The 26,332-nt window shown below is 43.1% G+C and overlaps 1 protein-coding gene across 2 annotated transcripts in view; it reads left to right on the top strand.

Annotated features, from left to right (window-relative positions):
* trim8b (tripartite motif containing 8b) overlaps positions 1-3,609 on the top strand; it is a 90,643-nt gene extending 87,034 nt beyond the window's left edge. For both annotated transcript variants that reach the window (XM_078223155.1, XM_078223154.1), the window contains exon 7: positions 1,206-3,609. In XM_078223155.1, coding sequence (XP_078079281.1) covers positions 1,206-1,876 — 671 coding nt within the window. In that variant the 3' untranslated portion in view covers positions 1,877-3,609. The remainder of the gene's footprint in view (positions 1-1,205) is intronic.
* The last annotated feature ends 22,723 nt before the right edge of the window (positions 3,610-26,332 follow it).

The following is a 26,332-nucleotide window of genomic DNA, read 5'->3' as shown; positions in this document are numbered from 1 at the left end:
ACAGCTATGTTGACTGGTGATTTCATTAATATCAATTCAAACACTTCATTTTTGTTTGTTATTAGTAAAAATTTATTTTAAAATTTTCACCTGCGTCCTTCTGTTTATGGATATGGTAGTGTAGTGGACATGGTGCTGAGCTAACAGGCCAGGTGAATAAGAATTCAGAACTCAGCATGGCAAATCGTGACATTTGAGTGAAATTCTAATTTGTGATCTGGCGTCAGGCAAACTGATCATAAAAGCTGTTGGATTGTTAAAATAAAATCCAACTGATTCGCTAATGTCTCCCACCTTCCTTGTCTGACCTACATGCAACACCAGTCTTAGTAGGGATAGGCAGTTAATGTAGCCTTGCCTATGTTGTCCACATCATGAGAGCAGACAAACAGAAAAATGGGAGTTGTAAAGTTGGTTAATAAGTGTCAATTCATCAAGTAACATAATCATTTTAGTTTGTCATGTAGATTTTCTCTTGAAGTAGCTGCAGTATTTATAAAGAATGTTGCATATAAAGATGCAATTTACAGTGGAATCTTCACCCAATTAAAGTGCAAGTTTTTTTTGGTAGACTAGGAATTCAGTAACCGGCCCGTGTTGCAGCCGGCGGGATTCCCATTTGGTTTCTGCACTTGCCACATTTTTTTTAAGTCTTCTGACCGATTGGTGAAGGAAGCAGGTCTTGATATCAACAAGTGTTCACTGCACCCACCGTTTAGAATTGAAATCTGACTCAAAGTATTGATGAGTCAGGCAAGTGCTGATTGTAAGGCCAGCTGGCCAGTAGTAACTTGCATCATTGCAGAGCACCACGGCTTAAATATTGATCAATTAAAGTGTTGCACTGAGTGAAGAAACTGGGAAAGTTCCAGGGAGCATTTGCTCAAGTGGGGAATGGTAGACTTTAAGTCTAGGAATTGGTAGAATGGAGTGTCGCATGCGCCAGGTAAATACAACCTCTTGTGTTGCAGTATTTCCATGGTTGTTGATTTCCATGTGAACAGGAGAAGCACTTTGTGTAATTTGGACAAAAGTCAAAAGTGTTCATTGGGAAAACAGAAGCTTAAACAAAACAAATGTTTTGTATTTCAAACAAGTAAAACCAGCCCGCTGAATAAGTAACAACAATACTTGTCTGCATGTATTTGTAGTAATTGCAGATTATTGATGTAACTTGGTTTTTTTTCTTTGCTGTATTTCAACAGGGACAATAAGCACTCCTGTACCGTTTCTGCAGAGCGTTCCAGCTTACACCTGCAACATTTCCAATACCGCTGGAGAAAAACGCAAGCACTCCACTGCTTTCCCTATGCCCACGACATCTGCTGTGGACAATGGCTTCCTGGAAGTTACGGCTGGGAATGTTGCCAGCCAGTTCATGGGCCAGGGTGGGCCTGTTGTAGAGGGCCAGTCCGCACAGTCCCTTGTGCCCTGCAGCTCTTCCCCACACATTGTGGGACTGACCAGCGGTCCGCAGCCTGTCCACACGGGTCCAGTCTTCAATACAACTCACTATCCCAATGGCACGCCTCCCCAGCAGTCTGTACTTTCCCAGTCAGTTGGTTACGGTGGGCGCAAAATCCTCGTCTGCTCTGTAGATAACTGTTACTGTTCTGGTGTGCCTTCTGTTTCGAACCACAATGGACACCAGCCATACAGCAGATCGGGTACTTTCCCATGGTCTGTGACGTCACAGGAATACGCACACGCTCTTCCACCTGCTCCCTCGGTACCTCAATCCCTAATATCGTATGGAATGGGATCGGCATCTCATAACAACACTGCAGGCAAGATAACTGCAGGATATATGGCCAATCCTTCTCTGAACACTACACCGCAAACTAATCTTCTAAATTCTGTCTACCATACATTTTGAACAGTTTGTGCATTTTCTCATTTTTTTTATTTTTTCTTCTTTCTGTAAATGTTAATTTCAAATCATTTGCTTAAAAAGAAGTTAGAAAATACATTCCGCACATGATGTAACCTTTTTGTGCAATTGAATTCCAGTGCTGGTTTAGTAATCCATTCACAGATGGAGTCATGTTGTGTATTAAATGACTTCCTTTGGTTGTTTCTGCCAGGAATGCCACAACCATAACAGAATTTTTATATGAAAACTCTTAGCACTTTTTGCAGAGGCATTTAATATTAGTTAATCACAATAGTGCTCTGGTATAATAATAACAGCAATAAACAGAGGTACCATTTGACAGTGAAGCACAAATTACGCTGATATGCGTTGACACCATTTGTCTGACCTGTTAAATAGGCGGATCTGAGAGGAGATATGCTACCCTAACACTGGAAGTTGTCACAAGGTAACGCAATGCTGAATGGAGGATTGTCTCTGGCGAGTTGTCAGGCAGGACGTTCAATCATTGATTGTCATAGTTACCCAATGGTCCTTTACCCAATAAACCCTTTGAGTATGGCCTTCCCTTGTGGAACAAGAAATCTAAGAAGAAAATAATTTTTTTGTTTTAAGTGTTCACGGTGTGACTCTGGCTTCCTGGAGATTGAAACTACACCCTAATTAAGCATGGCAGATTTGGCCTGTCACTTTAATCATGTAATTTTAAAAAAAGTCGCAAAGGGACTGCTCCGATGCAGAGTGAAACACTGGTCAGGCTGGGTTCCTGGCCAGCTAGAAGAAAGACAGATTATTTTAGGTTTGGCAAATGCTGTCCTGTAAACTATATATTGATAAATAATTGGGAATATGCTGAATGCATAACATGAACATTTCTTAATCGGTATTCTGTAGAAGAACGGGAGTATTTGGGAATCTTGTTTTTATTTCTAGAAAATGCTAGGGGTGGGGGGAATGTTACAATAATGCTCAAAGGGTTGAAGATCTGTTTGTCGAACAAACATCTTTTCAGGCCTGTTGTGTCGAATGGGCTATTACAGTGGAACCTCATTATTACTAACCCTTGGTGGTTTTTGTCAGTGTCGGAGGTGGGGGCTTCACCTTGCCAACGTTTGAGCTCTTCAGTTCTGACTTCATTCCTTCACCACCGACTGCTGGAAAAAACGTTCCGCCGATTTTATTTTATTTTGTTTTGTTTGTTTTCAGTTCTGCATCCGGGCAATGATGGTGGCACTAGGATGTTCTGTGAATGGTAAAAGCAATTGCAGCAGTGCAGTTTGTTATCACTGGGCAAAGGAATGAAAGATAATTCATTACAAATGGTGCCGATGGATCTGCTGGTCTGCATGTTATAACAAAGTTTGTTTCATCAAGGGATTGAATTCCTTGGACTTTTTTTTCAATTAAAACTGAAATGGAGCTTCAGTTGGGGACCTGGGGAAAGTTTGATGTAACAGAAGGTTTGTCGTAACGAGGTTTGGCTGTATTTTAACTGTACGGTGATGGTCCATAGGCGTTTGACCATGGGAGCTCTGTTTTGCTTTGTCCCTGCAGAAAAGGGTGAATGTCAGTGTTTGGAAAAACTATTGTAATCAGTAAAATCAAAGACTGTTGGTATTTTGTCTTTCTCAAATACTTATAGTTACCAGGTTATGCAGGGTTTATCTTAACCTCCTATTTCATGTCACTTTATCAATATCTTCTTTTAAGACATTGAATAAACATGTATACATGCATCGTTGAGGACTGTCTTTTTTTCTTATGCGTGGAAAGATTCTAATTTCATTCAGTTATGTTCTCTGCACCACAGAACAAGGAAGATCTCAGATTTGATTAATTGTGGCAGCTGGGCTGCCATCTTTAGACCCAATCACTCTGGTATCAGGAGGGAGGGGAAGCAACCAGAACCCCACGTTCCTGCTTGCTGCCCATTATTGTCGGTTTCATTTTGTGGCCATGAGATGAAACAAGGATCAGATTCCGCTGCAAGGCCCGCTTTGGTTGAATAGGTAGACAATGTTGACCATCCGAGGTTGATGCATGAATGGCGAGAGAATTGAATTGAGAATCCGACATGCTGCCATAACGTCTTTCAGCAGAACTCCAAAAAAAACGCCAGGAAGAATTTACTTTTGGGAAGTTGGTCGTATGGTACTTGCACTGCAGAAGTTTAAATTCAAGCAGACGTAATGAAATTCTATCTGCTGACTGTAAGCTTCTAAATGAAAGAATTGCAAGGAACTTTGACGTCTCTGGATTTGGACGCACTATTTGCACATAGTCGTGACCTGATGGTTGCAAATTTAATTCATACTGGTGCAGAAATGTTCTTCTGAAGTTGGGGTTTAAGATCTGTTGTAAAGAGTATTTCAGAGAGAGCTTTGCCGATGTAACTAATACCAGAACTGCAATTGCTAGATGCTTTCTCTGACAACCCAGATGATCCTGGCATCACTCACCTTGGAGTGCTAATTTTATTTTTAATGGTAGTCACCTGTTCGTGATGTATTTAATGATTGTTCCTAATTTTGGAGAGTACATGCTGAGTCTGATTTCCATGTGAATTCAACTGGCAACGAGTAAGTAGCACAGCTGTGAGTAAAATATAGAAGCTCTTTCTCACAAGTGAAATAAGTGCCAGATTGATTACTTGCTATAAAATGTTATTTTAAAAAAAAATAGATTCTCTGAACTTATATTGTGGAGTGCCAGCACAGAATATTGGTCTCGGTGAATATGTGGCTAAGGAATTGTCATTACCTCGAGTTGACATTTCAGTGTTACTGAATTATATCTCCATTCTACTAGACATTGCGTCTTTATTTTGGTTTCTTCTTTGTCCCACATTATCCACCTCTCCCACCAGCCTAAAAAAAGTTCTATACATTATCTCATAGCTGAGAGGGATGGGTAGCCTGGCAATGCAACGTTCCTTTGCCCTCTTATCTTTCCATTTGTTTCTGTCCTAATTGGGCTCTTCTGTCATAACGCTCTATCCCAAGCATTATATAAAGTATATACCATTTCACTTTCTTTGTGAAGTGATTGTTAATCTAGAGAAAGCTGGATAGCAACACGCAAGGCTGAGGTTTTTGTGCCTTCACGGAGAACCCATGTCAAAACTAAGAAAACTGCATGTTACCAGTTCCAGAATATATTCATTCATTTAATCATGGGATTTGGACATTGGTGCAAAGGCCAGCATTTGTCGCCCATTCCTCATTTCCCTTCCGATGCCACTTCAGCGGACAGATATGAGTACATTGCTTGTGTCTGGAGTCACATGTAGGCCTGAGCAGGTAAAGATGGCAGATTTCCTTCCCTAAAGGACATCAGTGAACCACATGGGCTTTTATGACATGGCCATCATTACTGATGCTAGTTTTTTTTAAATTTCGCGTTTATTTATTAACTGAATTTCAATTTCCCAACTGCCATGGTGAAATTTGAACTAATATCTCTGAATCATTAGTCCAGACCTCTGGTGTAATAACCAGTATGTTACTGTTTCCTTAAGTAGAATAGTGCTTTTGTGGGTGTTAAATATATACATTTTTAAAATCCTATACGGCATGGGCCAAATGTGATATAGATTGATTCCTTTAGAAACAAACAATACTTCTCTGCTATTATATAATTTTTATTTTGATAGAACAGGGCATAATAAACTTACGATTAGGGCTATAATGCAATTTTATTCCAACTCTCCAAGTCTGTCATGTGCATTTTTTATTTGGTTATTGAATTAATAAAGTTTCTCTTTTCTGTTTCCCAGCCCACATAATGTTGGCAGCAAAACTCACCAAGGCAATCATTCTGACTCTCAAAGTGTGTTGATCTGATTTATGGACCATGCTAGGTTAAGCAACCTCGGTATCCTTGGCCCAGATAAGGGCAAAATTACTTGTGGATCCTTTTGTTGATTGCTATCCGTTGAATAATGTTGGAAGTGGGTATATAATCTGTGAAGAATGAGGTCAACTTTATCCTTGTGGTTACAGTATCGCCAGAATCTTGCTGCCATTCACACCAGTGAGATCTTACTGTCCTACCAACGGCACATTCTCACCACAGATTTCCTGGCGGGCGGTAAGAGTTGTGTTCAAAGGGAAATTCCGTTGACAAGGACCATAAAATACCGCCACCACGAGTGGCGCGTCAACTCCCGCAGTGACAAAATAGGCTGCGGAGGGGGAGAAAAATCTCACCCAATGTCTGCTGACTTACTATTCTGGTTCTTGTGAAGATTGACCATTTAGTCATGAGATGTCAGTGACTATTAATGAGTCAATATACTTATGCCAGAAAATTAGAATGGGTAGGAAAGTGTATCATTTTTTAAGTTTCTATATTTTAAAGCCATGTAAATTAAAGAACATGGGAAAGTTTAGGCACTCATCCAAAGGGTTCCTTTTGTTTGTGGGGGGTGGGGGTGGAAGGGGAGAGCAAAAACTGTAACCTCTCACCATATCCTCAAACTTCCTTTTAGCCAGAATTGCATGTGGTGGGTGTGAGCCCATTTGTATGTACATCAATAGCATCCTCTGGTAAGTTATGCCACATTATTATTAATGAGAAAGGAACCTATGGGCTGGTCCCATAGTGGGATTTGGATGAGTCAGCACTTAACTGTCATGCTCACTGAAGAGGTTTTGATGTGTTTGTGATATCACTTAAGGATGCAGAAAAACTTGCAGTCAATTCAGAAATTGTCGGTCTTTGATCCTGGCATCTAAAAGATTGCAGTGGCAAATTTCCAGGTTCTAAGGATTTGGACTAATGCTGTTTTGCCTCTGGATGCCTAATATGCTTTATAAATCCCAAGCAATTCTGAATGTAGAAAATGGGAGCTATTCTAAATTTTACCTGGGATAGACACAGACTTTGGAACTAAACCATGACCCATCCTAGACACAATACAAAATTATCCCACTCGAGACCAATAGGATATATGTTTGGTGTTCACTTGGTTTCTCAAATGCCTGAACAATAGAGGGAGGGATTCTCTGGTCGCGTCCATGGCGGGACCTCTTGTGAGTGAGAACAGAAAATTTAGCGGTCCAGCCGAAACACCATTAAATCTCAGTCCCACTCGAAAGTCACAACCACGAACGAGGATGGAAGATGTTGGCCAGTATCTTAAAATACTGGATCCACACAACTCAGAAAAAAGTTGTCTGAGAAATGCTGACTAAATCTAGTGAAATGGTAGCTGCATCAATGACTTTCTTTTTGCTTGCAGCGGAATAGTTTCCAAAGCATTGCAAAGCTGTTAAGTGCTCAACAGATGGCAATTCTGAATTTTTACTGGACCATATTTTTACACACAAGTATAGTCGGGATCTGATTTCTATCTTCAACTTGATTGTTGAAAAGGTTGAGGGGTAAAGATGGGATAGTAATGTTTTCTCACCCTATCCCACAGTTTTCATTTAAATTTTTTTGAACAACTCTGCGCTATTGTGGTGCTGGTATCTTCTCAACATTGTCCTTGTTCTCTTTTCCCCCCCTCCCGCTCCTAAAAATAATGTTACTCATTGGACATCATTAGTAACTTGCCAACTATGCAGAGATAGAAAACAAAACCAAAAGCTGGCAATTTGAAATAAGAACATAATTATGAAATATTTAATAATTTTTCTTCCAGGTGACCCACACCACTGTGTACACCAGTATTTTTCCATACTCAATTTCCACAACCTGAGTTTGCCTGTGTCCTTCTGGTAGCACAGGTGCCTTTTGCAGAAATGTGATGTGCAAAATCTTAGACTGAGACTGCAGCAACATGGCTTCTGCCAAAATACACCATGTGAAGACCACTTTACTATCATTATAAATGTTTAAACTCATTTGAGCATTGAAAGACGTCACATATAAAAGGTGGTCTGCACCCAAGTTTAACATTTCTAGCCTCCATGTTATGTTACTAATTATAAAATTGTTTTGCAAATTTCTATGTAATATTTTAAGTGATGTGGAGATGCCGGCGTTGGACTGGGGTGAACACAGTAAGAAGTCTCACAACACCAGGTTAACGTCCAACAGGTTTATTTGGTAGCAAATACCATAAGCTTTCGGAGCACTGCTCCTTCGTCAGATGGAGTGGAAATCTGCTCTCAAACAGTGCAAACAGACAGAATCAAGTTGCAGAATACTGATTAGAATGCGAATCCTACAGCTAGCAGGTCTTAAATGTACAGACAATGTGGGTGGAGGGAGCATTCAACACAGGTTAAAGAGATGTGTATTGTCTCCAGACAGAACAGCTAGTGAAATTCTGCAAGTCCAGGAGGCAAGCTGTGGGGGTTACTGATAATGTGACATAAATCCAACATCCCGGTTTAGGCCGTCCTCGTGTGCGGAACTTGGCTATCAGTTTCTGCTCAGCGACTGCGCTGTCGTGTGTCGTGAAGGCCGCCTTGGAGAACGCTTACCTGAAGATCCAAGGCTGAATGCCCGTGACTGCTGAAGTGCTCCCCCACAGGAAGAGAACTGTCTTGCCTGGCGATTGTCGAGCGGTGTTCATTCACAACTTGCCTCCTGGACTTGCAGAATTTCACTAGCTGTTCTGTCTGGAGACAATACACATCTCTTTAACCTGTGTTTAATGTTCCCTCCACCCACATTGTCTGTACACTTAAGACCTGGCTAGCTGTAGGATTCGCATTCTAATCCGTATTCTGCAACTTGATTCTGTCTGTTTGCACTGTTTGAGAGCAGATTTCCACTCCATCTGACGAAGGAGCAGTGCTCCGAAAGCTTATGGTATTTGCTACCAAATAAACCTGTTGGACTTTAACCTGGTGTTGTGAGACTCCTTACTATATTTTAAGTGAACATTGCTGCAATATTTTTAGCAATGGATTTTGGGACTTTTTTGACATCTTCAACTAATTTGATTGTTATGCATCTATATTCCCTTTCTGTCACTCTGCAGGAGGGTTCAGATCAAAGTTTCTTTATGAGTGTCACAAGTAGGCTTACATTAACACTGCAATGAAGTTACTGTGAAAATTCCCTTGTCGCCACATTCCGGCACCTGTTCGGGTCCATTGAGGGAGAATTTAGCATGGCCAACGCACCTAACCAGCTTTGTGACTGTGGGAGGAAATGGGAGCACCTGGAGGAAACCCACGCAGACACGTGGAGAACATGCAGACTCCTCACAGACAGTGACCCAACCCGAGTCCCTGGCACTGTAGGGTAGCAGTGCTAACCACTGTGCCACCTTACCGGTTCAGTAATTGTCTTGGTCACACAATCAATGATAACCTAAGGAAGAGAGCTCCCACGTTGAATCCAGTCATGGCACCTTGACCTCTTGATGTAAACCACCTGGAATGCACTCTGCATCATTGATAAAATGCAAGGAATTGCTGATCATGATCTATTAATAGTACCAGGCTGTGTGGCCGCTTTCCAAATGTAGAAAAGATTGACAACCTTCAAAGGGATTTTGACAATTTAACAGACTGAGAAATAGGAGCACTTAATGGAGATAAAAATAAGCTTCCACACCAAAGTGCCAGAGCTTCTGGGCAGCCCTTAAATTATAAAGGGCAGTTCGTATTTATACAGTGCCTTTATTTAACATGACAAAGATTCCCAAAGTGCTTTGCAGTATGGATGGTGTAGAGGGAGGCCAGCCAAGTGGTCTATGATATTGTCTGAAGGATTATATTTTGCTAAGGGTTTTAAAGCGTACAGAGATGTAATATAGCCACGTTTGAGAGGTGAGGTGATGGCCTAGCGTCATTATCGCCAGACTATTAACCCAGAAACTCAGCTAAAGTTCTGGGGACCCGGGTTCAAATCCCACCATGGCAGATGGTGGAATTGAGAATCTACTGATGACCATGACATGATCGTTGTAAAAACCCATCTGGTTCACTGAGCCACAGCAATGTGGTTGACTCTCAACTGTCCTCCAAGTGCAACCAGGGATGGGCAATAAATGCTGGCCAGCCAACGATGCCCATGTCCCATGAATGGATAATAATTCAAATTTTATCTTAACTTTTTTTTACATCAGAAGCCAAGGTGACAAAGTCTCTGATAACTGATGATTGAACAGGAACAATAACATGCTGTATAAGATACACTAATGGAGAATTTTGATAGGGTGTTTAGAGCTGCAGTAGTAGGAATGGTACAAAATGTCTGTTACCAGCTTACCTTTAATAACCTGACCCGGTGGTGATAAGGAGGAAAGAGTGAACTGATGTGGATTTCCAGGGCAATTTGGCAAAATGTGGTGATTAGCCCTTTTGTTGGAGGTGGTCGTACCTGGCACTTGTATGACATGAATGTTACTTGTCAAAAATCAGCTTATATGTTCCTGCATGTGGGCATGGACTGCTTCATTAGTAAATACATAGTGTTCAGCTCCATGTGCAATTCATAATGAATAGCCCCACTACTGACTTTATGGATAGAGGTCACTGATGAAGCAGTTTAAGATCTAGAATTCTACCCTGAAGAACTCCTGCAGCCAAGTCAAAGGAACAAGATGATTGGCCTCTGCCAATCCTTTGTGCCAGGTATGACTCCAAACACTGGAGAGTTTTCCACATTCAATGTTCCTAGGACTCCTCAATGCCACACACAGTCAAATGCTGGCTTGATGTCAAGGACAGCCACTCTCTGGAATTCAGCTTTTTGTTCATGTTTGGACCAAGGCTATAATGAGGTCTGGAACTGAGTGGCCCTGACGGGACTCAAACTGAGCGTCAGAGAGCAGGTTATTGGTGAGGTAACATTACTTGATCACTTTGCTGGTTATTGGGATAGGCTGATGTGGCCAGGTTAGATTGGTCCTATTTTTTGTGGCTGGGAAATACTTCAACAATTTTCCACATTGTCAATTAGATGCCAGCAGTGCAGCTATACTAGGATATCTCAATACATATTGAGGAGAGTGGAAGATTTTATAAATACCCATTATATGAAAGACGTATTGGATACACTGAGACAAAATGCTCTAAATTGTCAGGGTACCAGATCAGAAACTCCAAGGTATATTAAGCCAGACTCGACTCCAACAATGCTTTCAATGTTGGCATTAGTGTGAGGGTAAGGTGTTGCATTGCAGGCATGATTCTACTGACAAACTAGGACGTTTTTATCAAAACAAATTTTATTTAACAACACAGTTTAATTATAACAAATGAATTAGCTTAACTTTTAACAATTGAACAATACTAAAACATGTCAACATACAATTCTTAATTGTTAATTATCTCTTATTAGTTCCAATCAAGGAATCCTTTATAGACTTAAACCCCCTTTTAAAATTAGTCAGCAAAACACAGGCATATCTGCCCCCACTCAGGTCAACAGTCCTCGAGCTTTAAGAAAGCCTCTGGAGAGAGAGATACTTCCCTCTTCTACCAGCTCCAGGCAGCAACTGCTCTTTATTTTTAAGATGAAAATGAAACGGTTTTTTCCTCCCATTAACCACATGACTATGTCCCTGTCAATCAACCTAATCAAAAACTCACATGACTCTGTATACCTAATCTAAAATCTCAGGAGCACATAAGTAAACAAAAAGTCCATTAACTCTACAACGTAACAGTAAGAAGTCTCACAACACCAGATTAAAGTCATAGAGGTTTACAGCATGGAAACAGGCCCTTCAGCCCAACTTGTCCCATGCTGCCCTTTTTTTTAAACCTCTAAACTAGTCCCAATTGCCTGCATTTGGCCCATATCTCTCTCTATACCCATCTTACCCATGTAATTGTCTAAATGCTTTTTAAAAGTCTCTATTACAGTCCAACAGGTTTATTTAGAATGATGACCTTTCAGACCACTGCTCCTTCATCAGCTGCTCCTTCACTCACCTGATGAAGGAGCAGCACTCCGAAAGCTTGTGATTCCAAATAAACCTGTTGGACTTTAACCTGGTGTAGTGAGACTTCTTACTGTGCCTACCCCAGTCCAACGCAGGCATCTCTACAAAGTAACACATTCCTAGCTAAAATCAGTTATTATCTTGCATTCTCAGCATTTGAACTGCGTGTTTTCCCAGACAGACCAAGCCTTGTAACAAAACACTGCCTCTTAAGGCAGCCTCACTTTAAAATATAGCAAAATAGCACAGTATCATCACAAAATACACAGCATTGGACATATGGATTTGAGCATGAGGCCCGTGTCAGAAGAGAGAAGTTTTCTTGGAACAATAAGATTGCTTTAACAAAAAGCAAATAAAAGTAGTTGGATTCTGCTGGAACCAGGATTAAATTAGCCACAAAAAGAATTCAAATTCAACACAGCTCATGGGCAGCTCTGAACAGTGGAAATGCCACTGATAATTTTTGCCGCATGGCTGTGCCATGAAGTAAAGCATTGGCTTGGTACTCTTTATTTTATGTTTTACATAGCCTGGGCTCTGTGATTATGGTCAGTAATCTGTGCGCCAAGGTCTGCTGTGATGTTAGCAAACAGGGAGCCTGTTTTATTTCCCCTCACATTTTGACAGCTTTTCAGCCAATTATGTTTTCTTAGCAACTCTTTCCAAGTATATAATGTTTCCATTTGTCACACCACCTCCACTAGGCAAAAGTTCATTGGTTGGGACCTCAGTCAGTGCTTGTGAGGTTTATTTTTTTATGTATATCATAGAGGGGCAATCTTAATAACCACACCCCTATTAATTACTGTCAGCTGTGTAATTCCATCCAGCCTGAGTTATGAGAGGCTTGTTTCAACTCAAACACCAATAAAAACCCGGCTTTGAAGCTTGGCCCTTAACCATCTAAAATAGAGAATTCTGGGAATTTCTATTATAATTCCGTCAAAGGCTTTAAGAGTGGCACGATAGCGGAAGTCTCACGTACAGAAAAGTGGCTTTTCTACATATGTATGTTACCATATTCACAAAAAGGAGAAGAAAGACCATAAAAAGCGTCCAATTGCTACATCCAAAACATTGAATTTTTTTTTGTTAACACAGTCTCTGAGAGACAGAGGGATTTGTTTATTGAGCAAACCCCTGGAACGTGGCCACTATTTCTTCCCTGTTGAAACCCTTTCAAAAACAAAGGCCTTTTTAACGTCTCCAGAGCTGCAAGAAACATCTTTTTAAAAAGTGACCACTTTTAAGAGGTGGCAGTGGTCTGTTGAGGTCTAAGTGAACTGAGAGATTTTTTATTTTTCACGGGCAGTCGTCGGTCCCTGGCAGCTGTTTGAAAAGAAAGCCTGACGCAGTCCCAATATTTTGATATTAATTTCAGATGATGATATGCTTGAGATTCCACTTTTGTAATTGATTAAATCTGTAAATGATCCTTCACCCTCCTCCTACCCAGCCTCCCACACTCCAGCCAGCATGAGCAGCAGAAACATTCTGGTTTTCTTTGCAGATGTATCTGTTTGTGCCAATAAAGTGACATGTCCCAGGAAAGACCTGATCCCCTTGAGCTGATACAAGTGACACTTCCAGTCAATTCTTGCTAATGAAGAATGTTCAAAGTCACAGTGATGTAAGATAGATTCAATTTAAAGCACTGGATCTGAAATAAAAAAATGAAAATGCTGGAAACACTAAGCATCTGTGGAGAGAGAACGTAGGTCATGTTTCAATGCTCTCTCAGAACTGGAAGAAGAGAGATGTTAATAGTTTGAAGTAAGTATAGAATCATGGGGGTGGGGAAAGATAGAATAGAATATAGCTTTGTTTCTCATTGATTTGAGTGAGTAGGAAATGTACAATGTGTCAGAGTTTCCATAGTTACAGGGGGTGGGGAAGTAGGGAGAATGCTGGAGTGTGGAATAGGATGAGGGAATACACATCAGCAGTGAGAGGAATTTGGGTACAGATTTGCAAGAATGCATTAGGTGTTGGGATCTAGAGCGTGGATTAGGGGTTGGGATCTGGAGCATGCACTGAGTGTTGAGTTGTGGTCTGTACATGAGGCTCTGGGTTCTGATGCATGTATTAGTTGCAAGATTATGGAGCGTGCATTAGGTGATGCCTTCTAGAGTATGCACCGCACACTGGAGCATACATTTGGTGTTGTGTTAAAACATAGAAAACAGGAGTAGGCCATTCGGCCCTTTGAGCCTGCTCTGCCATTCAATATGATTATGGTTGATCCTTTATCTCAATACTGTACGCCCAGGCTCTCCCCACACCCCTGGACACCTCTAGAGGCTCGAAATCTATTTCCTTCTTAAATATATTCAATCATTTGGGCTCCACAGGTTCTGTGGTAGAGAATTCCACTGGTTCACCACCCTCTTGAGTGAAGGAATTTTGCCTTATCTCAGTCCTAAATGGCCTATCCTGTATCCTGAGATTGTGACCCCTTGTGCTAGACCATCCCCCCAAACAGAAGAAACAATATCCCTGAATCCTGTCTGCCCAGCCCTATCAGAATTTTAAATGTTTCAATTAGATCCCCTCTCATTTTTCTAAATTCCGATGAATTCAGGCCCATTCGACTCAATCTCTCCTCGTATGACAATCCTGCCATCACAGGAGTCAGTCTGGTGAACTATTGCATTAACTTCTAACCATGACCTCTTAATATAGTGCAATTAATCAGACAAGTAAGTCACTCGGAAATTTTAAAGTGATTTATTGGCTCTATAATGCTGTCCTGTTCTATAAACATGACCTGGAGCACCCTCATTCAATATGGTTCTTGTGCAACTCTTGGTTTCTATCATTTGCATCTAACATTGTTACTTGAGTGTGATTTGAGTCTTTTTCTTAATCAAGAATGATTCAGCCAATGGACTAGATTTGACAGACATAATACAATGAATTTTAATCGCTTACAGTGCCACAGTAATTTTGTATAGATTTACAATTTTATATAATACATACTCCCCATACTGACCCGAGACTAGCTATGATTCTATTCTCTATATACATCGGGACATCTGTCCCTCTCAGCACATCCACTGAGTCAGGATGTTGAAGCATTGGTTTGCATTGACTCGGCAAAGGAAAACAAGGGCATCAATGGAGGGCTTTAAGAAAGTGCTACCCAAACCCGTCAAGACGGTTGGCAAAAAATGGAGAAAGTCAAGGAAGAATTACTCCACCCACAAGGTGATGAAGCAACTTCTCCTGATATCACTAATGTTATGAGGCCACACACATCCTGTCCTCCTTTTGTGAACACAGTAAGAAGTTTAACAACACCAGGTTAAAGTCCAACAGGTTTATTTGGTAGCAAAAGCCACAAGCTTTCGGAGTTTGTTTTGCTACCAAATAAACCTGTTGAACTTTAACCTGGTGTTGTTAAACTTCTTACTGTGTTTACCCCAGTCCAACGCCGGCATCTCCACATCATGATTCCTTTTGTGAATCCAGTGTTCAAGTGTATCGCAGGCGAGGTTTTCCACCCAACCCATTGACTATAAACCCCTGGGAAATCTAGATCGCTGTGTGCGGGAAACTGCCCAGATTGCTGGTCTCGGGTGAAAGACATTGACCAAGTACAGCAGCTCCGAGTGAAACTTCACAACCGTTTGGAAAAAGCACAAGCAACTGCCACAAAAGTTGACCAGTAATTGCTCCAGTTTCCTAAAGTGTTCCCAGGTGAGCGTTTTTTGCTTTCACAGGATATGGGTGTTGCTGTCTAAGCCAGGATTTGTTGCCCATCCCTAATTGCCCTTGAGAAGGTTATAGTGAGCTACCATCTGCAATCCACATGGTGTAGATGTACCCACAGTGCTGTTAGGGAGGGAATTCCAGGATTTTGACCCAGCAGCAGTGAAGGAATGGTAATATATTTCCAAGTCAGAATAATGAGTGACTTGGAGGGGAATCTGCAGGCGGTAGTGTTCCCAGGTATCTGCTGCTCTTGTCCTAGGTAGTGAAGGTCACAGGTTTGGAAGGTGCTATCGAAGGGGCTGCAGTGCAGCTTGTAGATGGTGCCCATTGCTTCCATTGTGCATCGGTAGTGGAGGAGTGAATGTTTACGATGGTGGATGGGGTGCCAATGAAGCAGGTTGCTTTGTCCTGGATGGTGTTGAGCTTCTTGAGTGTTGTTGGAGCTGCACTCATCCAGGCAAGTGGAGAGTATTCCATCACACTCCTGACTTGTGTTATGTAGATAGTGGGGGAGTCAGGAGGTGAGCTACTCGCCACAGAATTCCCAGCCTCTGGCCTGTTCTTGTAGCCACAGTGTGGGGTTTTCTGGCCGCACTCACCCCAAAACCAGAAAATCCCGCCAGAGGTCTACAGAGCTTTGGATGGTCTGCCCCATTTAAAGATGGAAAAATTCCACAGACAGTGTTTAAATGGCTAATTTCTGGGAAATGATAACCCCTAGGATGCTAATAGTGGGAAATTCAATGATGGCAATTGAATTGAATATCAGTACAGTACAGCACAGGAAACAGGCCCTTCGGCCCTCCAAGCCTGTGCCGCTCCTTGGTCCAACTAGACCAATCGTTTGAATCCTTCCATTCCCAGGCTGCTCATGTGACTATGGGTAGATGGTTAGATTCCCTCTTGTTGGAGATATTGGTTTATAATGTTCCTTCAGAGATTCTGCAAGCTCTGGAGGATCTCTTGATGCTCAGGGTTTTAGAAATTTTACTCTCTCACTATCCTCACCAAAATATAGATGTTTCCTCACCTGCAGATGTGTCATCACAGGTTTTGGTAGCTTTGTGATGCCTCCCGCTCAGTGTCTTCATCTGTGAACCTAAGACAGTGAATGTTAGTGAACTACTTTCCCATGGTGGCTGGGTCAATCAATCAGCTTGATGTTGTTTTATACTGGATCTCCATGTCCATACATATTCCAGTCGAGGGCTGCTGGACAACCATCTGGAGCAGAACTCTGGCTCAATTTCTTGACTGTGGACATTGGACCAAGCTCAAGACATCCGTATGGGGCCCTAGCAGCTTTTTGTAATAGTATCTTTACCCTTGAGCTTTGTGAGGACTTCCAGTCATATTGTATAGTGTTAACTCCCCTTTGTGTCCTCGTCCTATGATACAATAGGGGGAGGTGATAGCCCAGTGGTATTATCGCTAGGTATTAATCCAGAAATTCAGCTAATGTTCTAGGGAACCTAGGTTTGAATCCTGTCATGGCAGATGGTGGAATTTGAATTCAATAAAAAATAACTGGAATTAAAAATCTGCTGATCATGAAATCATTGTCAATTGTCATAAAACGCCCATCTGGTTCACCAATGTCCTTTAGGGTAGGAAATCTGCCGTCTTTACCAGTCTGGTCTACATGTGACTCCAGAGCCATAGCAATGTGGTTGACTCTCAACTGCCCTCCAAGGGCGACGAGGGATGGGCAATAAATGCTGGCCCAACCAGCGACGCCCTTGTCCCACGAATGGATAAAGAAAATGGGGATTTATCAGCCTCTAACAAGTGAGTCATTTGGGATATAGCATTTGGGATATTCTTTACCAGTCTGTACATTAATCCATGTCCAGAGTATGGAACTGAAACGGCAACCTCAGCACACACTCTTCAGATTGTTGTTGGACCCTTGTGTTTGTGTGAAGCCTTAGAAGCCGCTGAGTAATAAACTGTCTATCGCAGCTGTAGCAAATGATAAATGATTGCACTTTTTGCAATCATTGAATGACACCGCATAGAATGAGGCCATTCAGCCCATCATGTTCTTTCGTAGAGCTATTCAATTAATCCCAACACACTGCCCTTCCTCCATGGCCCTGTACATTTCGTAGAACAATTAATCACATCTCCTCTAATGATTAAAGTGGAATTTATGAGAAAGACGATACTCTCACATCTCTGCAGCTCCTCCCATGCATATCTTTTGAACTTGTACCTAACTGTTTTTGCATTATGAACTAATGGCAGTTTTGACATTGGAGCTAAGGCAGTAACCGTCACTGTGACGTTCCATTATTAAGTTTAACAACACCAGGTTAAAGTCCAACAGGTTTATTTGGTAGCAAAAGCCCCACAAGCTTTCGGAGCTGCAAGCCCCTTCTTCAGGTGAGTGGGAATTCTGTTCACAAACAGAGCATATAAAGACACAAACTCAATTTACATGAATAATGGTTGGAATACGAATACTTACAACTAATCAAGTCTTTAAGAAACAAAACAACGTGAGTGGAGAGAGCATCAAGAGAGGCTAAAAAGATGTGTATTGTCTCCAGACAAGACAGCCAGTGAAACTCTGTGGGGGTTACAAATAGTGTGACATGAACCCAATATCCCGGTTGAGGCCGTCCTCGTGTGTGCGGAACTTGGCTATCAGTTTCTGCTCAGCGACTCTGCGCCGTCGTGTGTCGCGAAGGCCGCCTTGGAGAACGCTTACCCGAATGTCAGAGGCCGAATGCCCGTGACCACTGAAGTGCTCCCCAACAGGAAGAGAACAGTCTTGCCTGGTGATTGTCGAGCCGTGTTCATTCATCCGTTGTCGCAGCGTCTGCATAGTTTCCCCAATGTACCATGCCTCGGGACATCCTTTCTTGCAGCGTATCAGGTAGACAACGTTGGCCGAGTTGCAAGAGTATGTACCGTGTACCTGGTGGATGGTGTTCTCACGTGAGATGATGGCATCTGTGTCGATGATCCGGCACGTCTTGCAGAGGTTGCTGTGGCAGGGTTGTGTGGTGTCATGGTCACTGTTCTCCTGAAGGCTGGGTAGTTTGCTGCGGACAATGGTCTGTTTGAGGTTGTGTGGTTGTTTGAAGGCAAGAGGTGGGGGTGTGGGGATGGCCTTGGCGAGATGTTCGTCTTCATCAATGACATGTTGAAGGCTCCGGAGGAGATGCTGTAGCTTCTCCGCTCCGGGGAAGTACTGGACAACGAAGGGTACTCTGTCCACTGTGTCCCGTGTTTGTCTTCTGAGGAGGTCGGTGCGGTTTTTCGCTGTGGCACGTTGGAACTGTTGATCAATGAGTTGAGCGCCATATCCTGTTCTTATGAGGGCATCTTTCAGCGTCTGGAGGTGTCTGTTGCGATCCTCCTCATCCGAGCAGATCCTGTGTATACGGAGGGCTTGTCCGTAGGGGATGGCTTCTTTAACGTGTTTCGGGTGGAAGCTGGAGAAGTGGAGCATCGTGAGGTTATCCGTGGGCTTGCGGTACAGTGAGGTGCTGAGGTGACCGTCCTTAATGGAGATGCGTGTGTCCAAGAATGCAACCGATTCCGGAGAGTAGTCTATGGTGAGTCTGATGGTGGGATGGAACTTGTTGATGTCATCATAGAGTTGTTTCAGTGATTGTTCACCATGAGTCCAAAGGAAGAAAATGTCATCGATGTATCTAGTGTATAGCATCGGTTGAAGGTCCCGTGCGGTGAAGAAGTCTTGTTCGAACCTGTGCATGAAGATGTTGGCATATTGAGGTGCGAATTTGGTCCCCATGGCTGTTCCGTGTGTCTGGATGAAGAACTGGTTGTTGAAGGTGAAGATATTGTGGTCCAGGATGAAGCGGATGAGATGTAAAATTGCATCTGGAAACTGGCAGTTGTTGGCGCTGAGCACTGAGACCGTTGCAGCAATGCCATCGTCATGGGGGATGCTGATGTAGAGTGCCAAGACATCCATTGTGACGAGGAGCGCTCCTGGTTCAACTGCTCCATGTGTGCCGAGTTTCTGTAGGAAGTTCGTCGTGTCGCGACAAAAGCTGGGGGTTCTTTGTACAATGGGTTTCAGGATGCCCTCGACATAGCCGGAGAGGTTCTCGCACAGGGTCCCATTGCCCGATACGATGGGATGGCCGGGTGTGTTTGCCTTGTGTATCTTCATCGTTCCATTATTCCCAGGAAAGCTGCAATAGCTTTCCTCCATCTGCATGAGGGCAGCTTATTCTTTCTCTCTTCTCCAGTGCTGTTCACGGTTCCCCTAATTCCAGTTTTTACACTGTAGTTGCTTCCATTTTGTACCATTAATTCTCAAACTCCTCTCCCCTGCTTTTCATCTATTCTGAGCAGAATTTTACACCAGTGGGATTTTATGATCCCGCTGAATTCAGTGGACATTTGAATGGCTCACTGCTGCATTTTACAGCCCCGGCTCTAACCCTGCCCCTGCTGTGACAGGGCTGTAAAATTGTATTTTCCAGTCTGGAAAGCATATTTATTAGCTGCTGGAAAAATCAGAATGCTTCAGAAAGAGGGCCGTGTTGTGAGTTAAGCAGATACAGGGAGATACAGTGAGTTGGGGAGATACAGTGAGTTGGGGAGATATGGGAAGATATGGTGAGTTGGGGCGATGCGGTGAGTTGGGGAGATACGGGGAGATACGGTGAGTTGGAGAGATATGGGGAGATACGGTGAGTTGGAGAGATACGGGGAGATACGGTGAGTTGGAGAGGTATGGTGAGTTGGAGAGATACAGGGAGATACGGTGAGTTGGAGAGATACGGTGAATTGGGGAGATACGGGGAGATACGGTGAGTTGGGGAGATACGGGGAGATACGGTGAGTTGGGGAGATGCGGTGAGTTGGTGAGATGCGGAGAGTTGGGGAGATATGGGGAGATACGATGAGTTGGAGAGATACGGGGAGATACGGTGAGTTGGAGAGATACGGGGAGATATGGTGCGTTGGGGAGATACGATGAGTTGGAGAGATACGGGGAGATACGGTGAGTTGGAGAGATGCGGGGAGATACGGTGAGTTGGGGAGATACGGTGAGTTGGGGAGATACGGGGAGATACGGTGAGTTGGAGAGATACGGGGAGATACGGTGAGTTGGAGAGATACGGGGAGATACGGTGAGTTGGAGAGATACGGGGAGATACGGTGAGTTGGAGAGATACGGTGAGTTGGGGAGATACGGGGAGATGCGGAGAGTTGGGGAGATGCGGAGAGTTGGGGAGATATGGGGAGATACAATGAGTTGGAGAGATAAGGTGAGTTGGAGAGATACGGGGAGATATGGTGAGTTGGGGAGATACGGTGAGTGGGGAAGATACGGGGAGATACGGTGAGTTGGGGAGATGCGGTGAGTGGGGAAGATACGGGGAGATGCGGAGAGTTGGGGAGATGCGGAGAGTTGGGGAGATGCGGAGAGTTGGGGAGATGCAGTGAGATACATACAGAGACACATAGATAGAGGTGAGTTAGGGAGATACGGGAGATAACATGTGGATGTGGTGTATCTGGATTTCCAGAAGGCATTTGACAGGGTGCCGCACCAAAGACTGCTACATAAGATAAAGGTACACGGTGTTACGGGTAATGTATTAGCATGGATAGAGGATTGGTTAACTAACAGAAAGCAAAGAGTGGGGGTAAATGGGTGTTTTTCTGGTTGGCGATCAGTGACTAGTGGTGTGCCTCAGGGATCAGTGTTGGGACCGCAATTGTTCACGATTTACATAGATGATTTGGAGTTGGGGACCAAGTGTAGTGTGCCAAAATTCGCAGATGACATTAAGATGAGTGGCAAAGCTAAGTGTACAGAGGACGCTGAAAGTCTGCAAAGGGGTATAGATAGTCTAAGTGAGTGGGCGAGGGTCTGGCAGATGGAGTACAATGTTGGTAAATTTGAGGTCATCCATTTTGGTAGGAATAACAGCAAAATGGACTATTATTTAAATGGTAAAAATTTGCAACATGCTATTGTGCAGAGGGACCTGGGTGTCCTTGTGCCGGAATCTCAAGGAGTTGGTTTGCAGGTGCAGCAGATAGTTAAGAAGGCAAATAGAATTTTGTCCTTCTTTGCTAGAGGGATGGAGTTTAAAAACAGCGAGGTTATGTTGCAGCTGTATAAAGTGCTGGTGAGGCCACACCTGGAGTACTGTGTACAGTTTTGTTCTCCTTACTTGAGAAAGGATATACTGGCACTGGAGGGGGTGCAGAGGAGATTCACTAGGTTGATTCCGGAGTTGAGAGGGTTGGCTTATGAGGAGAGACTGAGTAGACTGGGGCTATACACATTGGAATTCAGAAGAATGAGGGGAGATCTTATAGAAACATATAAGATTATGAAGGGAATAGATAAGATAGAAGCAGGGAAGTTGTTTCCACTGGCAGGTGAAACTAGAACTAGAAGGCATGGCCTAAAAATAAGGGGAAGCAGATTTAGGACTGAGTTGAGGAGGAACTTCTTCACACAAAGGGTTGTGAATCTGTGGAATTCCCTGCCCAGTGAAGCAGTTGAGGCTACCTCATTGAATGTTTTTAAGGCAAGGATAGATACATTTTTGAACAGTAAAGGAATTAAGGGTTATGGTGAGCGGGCGGGTAAGTGGAGCTGAATCCACGAAAAGATCAGCCATGATCTTATTGAATGGCGGAGGAGGCTCGAAGGGCCAGATGGCCTACTCCTGCTCCTAGTTCCTATGTTCTTATAAGGTGAGCTGGGGAGATGCTGTGAGCTGGGGAGATGCTGTGAGCTGGGGAGATGCTGTGAGCTGGGAAGATACATCTTCAAACTGTTTTTGCTGTTGCCAGGACAACTGTGAAGTGTCCTTCAAATAATGTCCTGAGATTTTAAACATCCATTGCAACAACGAGGCTCAGCCACCGTTTATTATTTTTAACAGATGTATTTCTACCAATGCAGCATATCCACTATACTCCATCAGGGTGACTCATTCTGAACATGTGTGTGTTCAGCTTCAGTCAACCACTTTCAGCTTCCATACAATCTGCTATGTCGAGCTAACATACATGATGGGATGGCCTTGTAGTCCCTATATGCTACTCCCAAATATCTGAGTGAGGCTGTTGACCAGTTTAACAAATCTCCAAAGAAAGAAAGGTTTGCATTTTAAGAATGCCACCCAATGTCTCAAAGCACGTTGTAGCCAATAAAGCATTTTCAAAGTGTAGGCACTGTTGTAGTGTTGGAAAAATGGCAGCCAATTCAAGCACTGCAAACAGATGCATGATATGACCAGATAATCTGCATAAGTAACGTTGACCTGACCAGGACTTCAGGGAGAACTCCCCTGCTTTTCAAAATAGTGCCATGAAGGATCTTTCACATCCTTTCTGAGAAGGCAGACAGATTGTCTGTTTAATCGTTTCACCCAAAAGATAGTATCTCTGATAGTGCAGCACTCCTCCAGTACTGTACCATCAGCCTGCATTGTTCTGATCAGTCCTGGAGTAGGCCTTGAACCCAGAACCTTCCAATGAAGAGTGCAAGGCAATGGAGCCAGGACCAGCTCCACTTTGAGAGTACTCTGCATTTCCCTTCCAACATTCCAATCCTTGTCAAAGTTGACTCGAGTCTAGTTGGAGGACTGCAAAGGCTTCTGCGCTTAATTGGTTTGTGATAAAAATGAAAGCATTGTGTATTCCCTTTCTGCAATGATCCCTCTCAAATGCCGATTAACCAACTAACTGCGGAATTAGAATTCCGACCTGCCAACACAATATTTTTCCAATCCTTAAATCGCAAAGTTTAATCCAACTTTAAATCCACGCATTCTTTTGCTGCTGGAGATGGTTCTCCCCAGTGCTTCTGGAATGCAGTTTGAGTGGTTGGTACTATTTTTTGCTGGAAGAAGATAATGTATAGGGAGGATGACAGATCAATGCAATTTTTAACCTTGATCTAAGCACATCTGATACGTGATTAATACACAGGACAGATTGTTCCAGAGCCCACTGAAGGTTGTGCAGGATTATAATGAACTTTATTTTCTGCATTAATTTAATCCTTAACGCAGCGCTGTGTGTGAAAGGAGCCAAAAAAACCTAAAGCCAATTCTGCCTTGATCACAGTTCAACCCAGGGTGCTGACAGAGTAGGCACTTGTCAAAGTACATGCATATTTAATATTGTGGCAGAGCTATCAACAAGCTGATCTGAGTGTAAAATTGCAAAGGGTTTCAAACAGAGATATTTCAGTAAATGAGGTGTTTTTTCTCTCCCCATTTTGAGCCTCGTACTGCTGGCTGTTTGGACAGTAGCCATTCTTACCAGTTTGTACTCCTGAGTTATTGCACTGACTGTGAAACACAGGTTGCTGCCTGCAGGAATAACTTGTCCTCAGACTCTTTCATGTAGCAAAACATCCCAAGATGTTTTTAAAAAAGTGGGAGGGGAGCGAGCAATAAGTGGTGGATGATTTAGGAGAGGGGAATGAAAGCACCCTTGAAGAGGGTGAGGCTTCAGCAAGAAAGAACTTGTGTTTACCGCAGTGCCTCGAAGCACTCGACAGGAAAGAAAAAAAATGAAAGACTTGCCTCTATATAGCACGTTTCACATACAGCAGCCATCTCAAAATGCTTCACAGCCAGTGAAATACATTTGAAGTGTAGTCACTGTTGTAACTTAGGTAATGCAGCAGCTAATTTAAACCACATAGAAATGAGAAGTAGGAGTAAGCTATTCGGCCCTTCGAGCCTGCTCCACCATTCATTATGACCATGGCTGATCATCAAATTCAATATCCTGATCCCCCCCTTCTCCCCCCATATCCCTCGATCCCTTTAGCCCCAAGAGCTACATCTAATTTCTTCTTGAAATCACACACTGTTTTAGCCTCAACTACTTTCTGTGGTAGTGAATTCCACACATTCACCACTCTCTGGGTGTACAACAAACTCCAACAATAGCCATGTGATAATGACCAAGCTAATCTGTTTTTGGGCTGTTGGTTGAGGAATAAATATTAGCCGGGGATAATTCCCCTCCTTTTCAAAATGGCATAAGGGGATCTTCTAGATTCACCCGAGGATCATCTCATCCTTAAAGGCACTACATCTGACATTACTGCACCATCACAGCCATGATTATTGAGTTCCACTCTTAAAATGGGACTTGAACTCACAACTGGAGGCAGGAATGCTTACACGTTAAGCCACAGCTAGTACTCATCGACAAGTGTGTGTCCCACTGCCACTCCAACAACCTTTGCCTCGCTGGCAGCGATGAGCTCCCTCTTGCTGATGGGGATTTTTGATTTGATTTATTATTGTCACAGGTATTAGTATACAGTGAAAAGTATTGTTTCTTGCGCGCTATACAGACAAAACATACCGTTCATAGAGAAGGAAACAAGAGAGTGCAGAATGTAGTGTTAAAGTCAGAGCTAGGGTGTAGAGAAAGGTCAACTTAATACAAGGTAGGTCCATTCAAACGTCTGATAGCAGCAGGGAAGAAGCTGTTCTTCAGTCGGTTAGTACGTGACCTCAGACTTTTGTGTCTTTTTCCAAATGGAAGAAGATGGAAAAGAGAATGTTTGGGGTGCGTGGGGTCCTTAATTATACTGGCTGCTTTGCCGAGGCAGCGGGAAGCGTAGGCAGAGTCAATGGACGGGAGGCTGGTTTGCGTGATGGATTGGGCTACATTCATGACCTTTAGTAGTTCATTGCGGTCTTGGACAGAGCAGGAGCCATACCAAGCTATGATACAACTAGAAAGAATGCTTTCTATGGTGCACCTGTAAAGGTTGGTGAGAGTCGTAGCTCACATGCCAAACACCACCAAGGCAATGTTTAAGTGGGACTGGGATCTCGCCAGGAGCACCCTGCCCTCACCCCTGGGGATCAGAATAGCAGCTTTCCTCTCTGCCCTCTCCTGCGGCCAAGCCATCCTGTGGGAAAATCCAGCATCTGGTGCCCAGAAGGAAAAAGGGTTTCATTCCCCAGTCCTTCCATCCATCATTGTGAATCACTAAAATAATCAAAGACTTTGAACACAAGGAAGTAAAATCTAAAATTTAAACCAAGGGGAGGGTTGTTGACTGAACCTAGCTCAGAAGTGTTAGGATTCTCTGCGCAGAAGCAATTCTAGGAAAGGTTGGACAGTTTGGGTCTGTATCCGTTGGAGTTTAAAGCAGCCGTGGCAATCTTATTGAAACATTCAAGATCCCGAAGTGGTCTTGACAGGGGAATGCTTAAAGGATGTTTCTCCTTGTGGGAGAGACTAGAACAAGTGGACACAGATTAAAACTAAGGTGTTTCCCATTTATCATGGAGATGTGAAGAATTTTTTTCTCTGAGTTTGTGGATCTTTGGAACTCTCTTCCTTGGAGAGTGGTGGAGGCAATGACCGAGTAGTATTCTTGCTAGATTATTAATCCAGAAACTCAGCTAATGTTCTGGGGACCCGGGTTCAAATCGTGCCACGGCAGATGGTGGAATTTGAATTCAATAAAAAATACCTGGAATTAAGAATCTACTGATGACCACGAAACCATTGTCAATTGTTGGAAAAACCCATCTGGTTCACTAGTATCCTTTAGGGAGGGAAATCTATTGCCCTTACCCAGTCTGGCCGCATCTGATTCCAGATCCACAGCAATGTGATTTACTCTCAATTGCCCTCTGAACAAGGGTACCTAGGGGATGGGCAATAAATGCTGGCGAGCAGTGATGCCCATGTTAAACAAATGAATAAATTCAGAGTCATTGAATATCTTTAAGATTTTGATTTGATTTATTATTGTCACATGTCTCAGTATACAGTGAAAAGTATTGTTTCTCGCGCGCTATACAGACATATCATTCATAGAGAAGGAAAGAGGAAAGTGCAGAATGTGGTGATACAGTCATAGCTAGGGTGTAGAGAAAGATCAA

This window comes from Mustelus asterias, chromosome 11 (genome assembly GCF_964213995.1).
Source record: "Mustelus asterias chromosome 11, sMusAst1.hap1.1, whole genome shotgun sequence".
NCBI lineage: Eukaryota > Metazoa > Chordata > Chondrichthyes > Carcharhiniformes > Triakidae > Mustelus > Mustelus asterias.
Note: the sequence above shows the minus strand (reverse complement) of the source record. Positions and strands in the feature narration are given on the sequence as shown.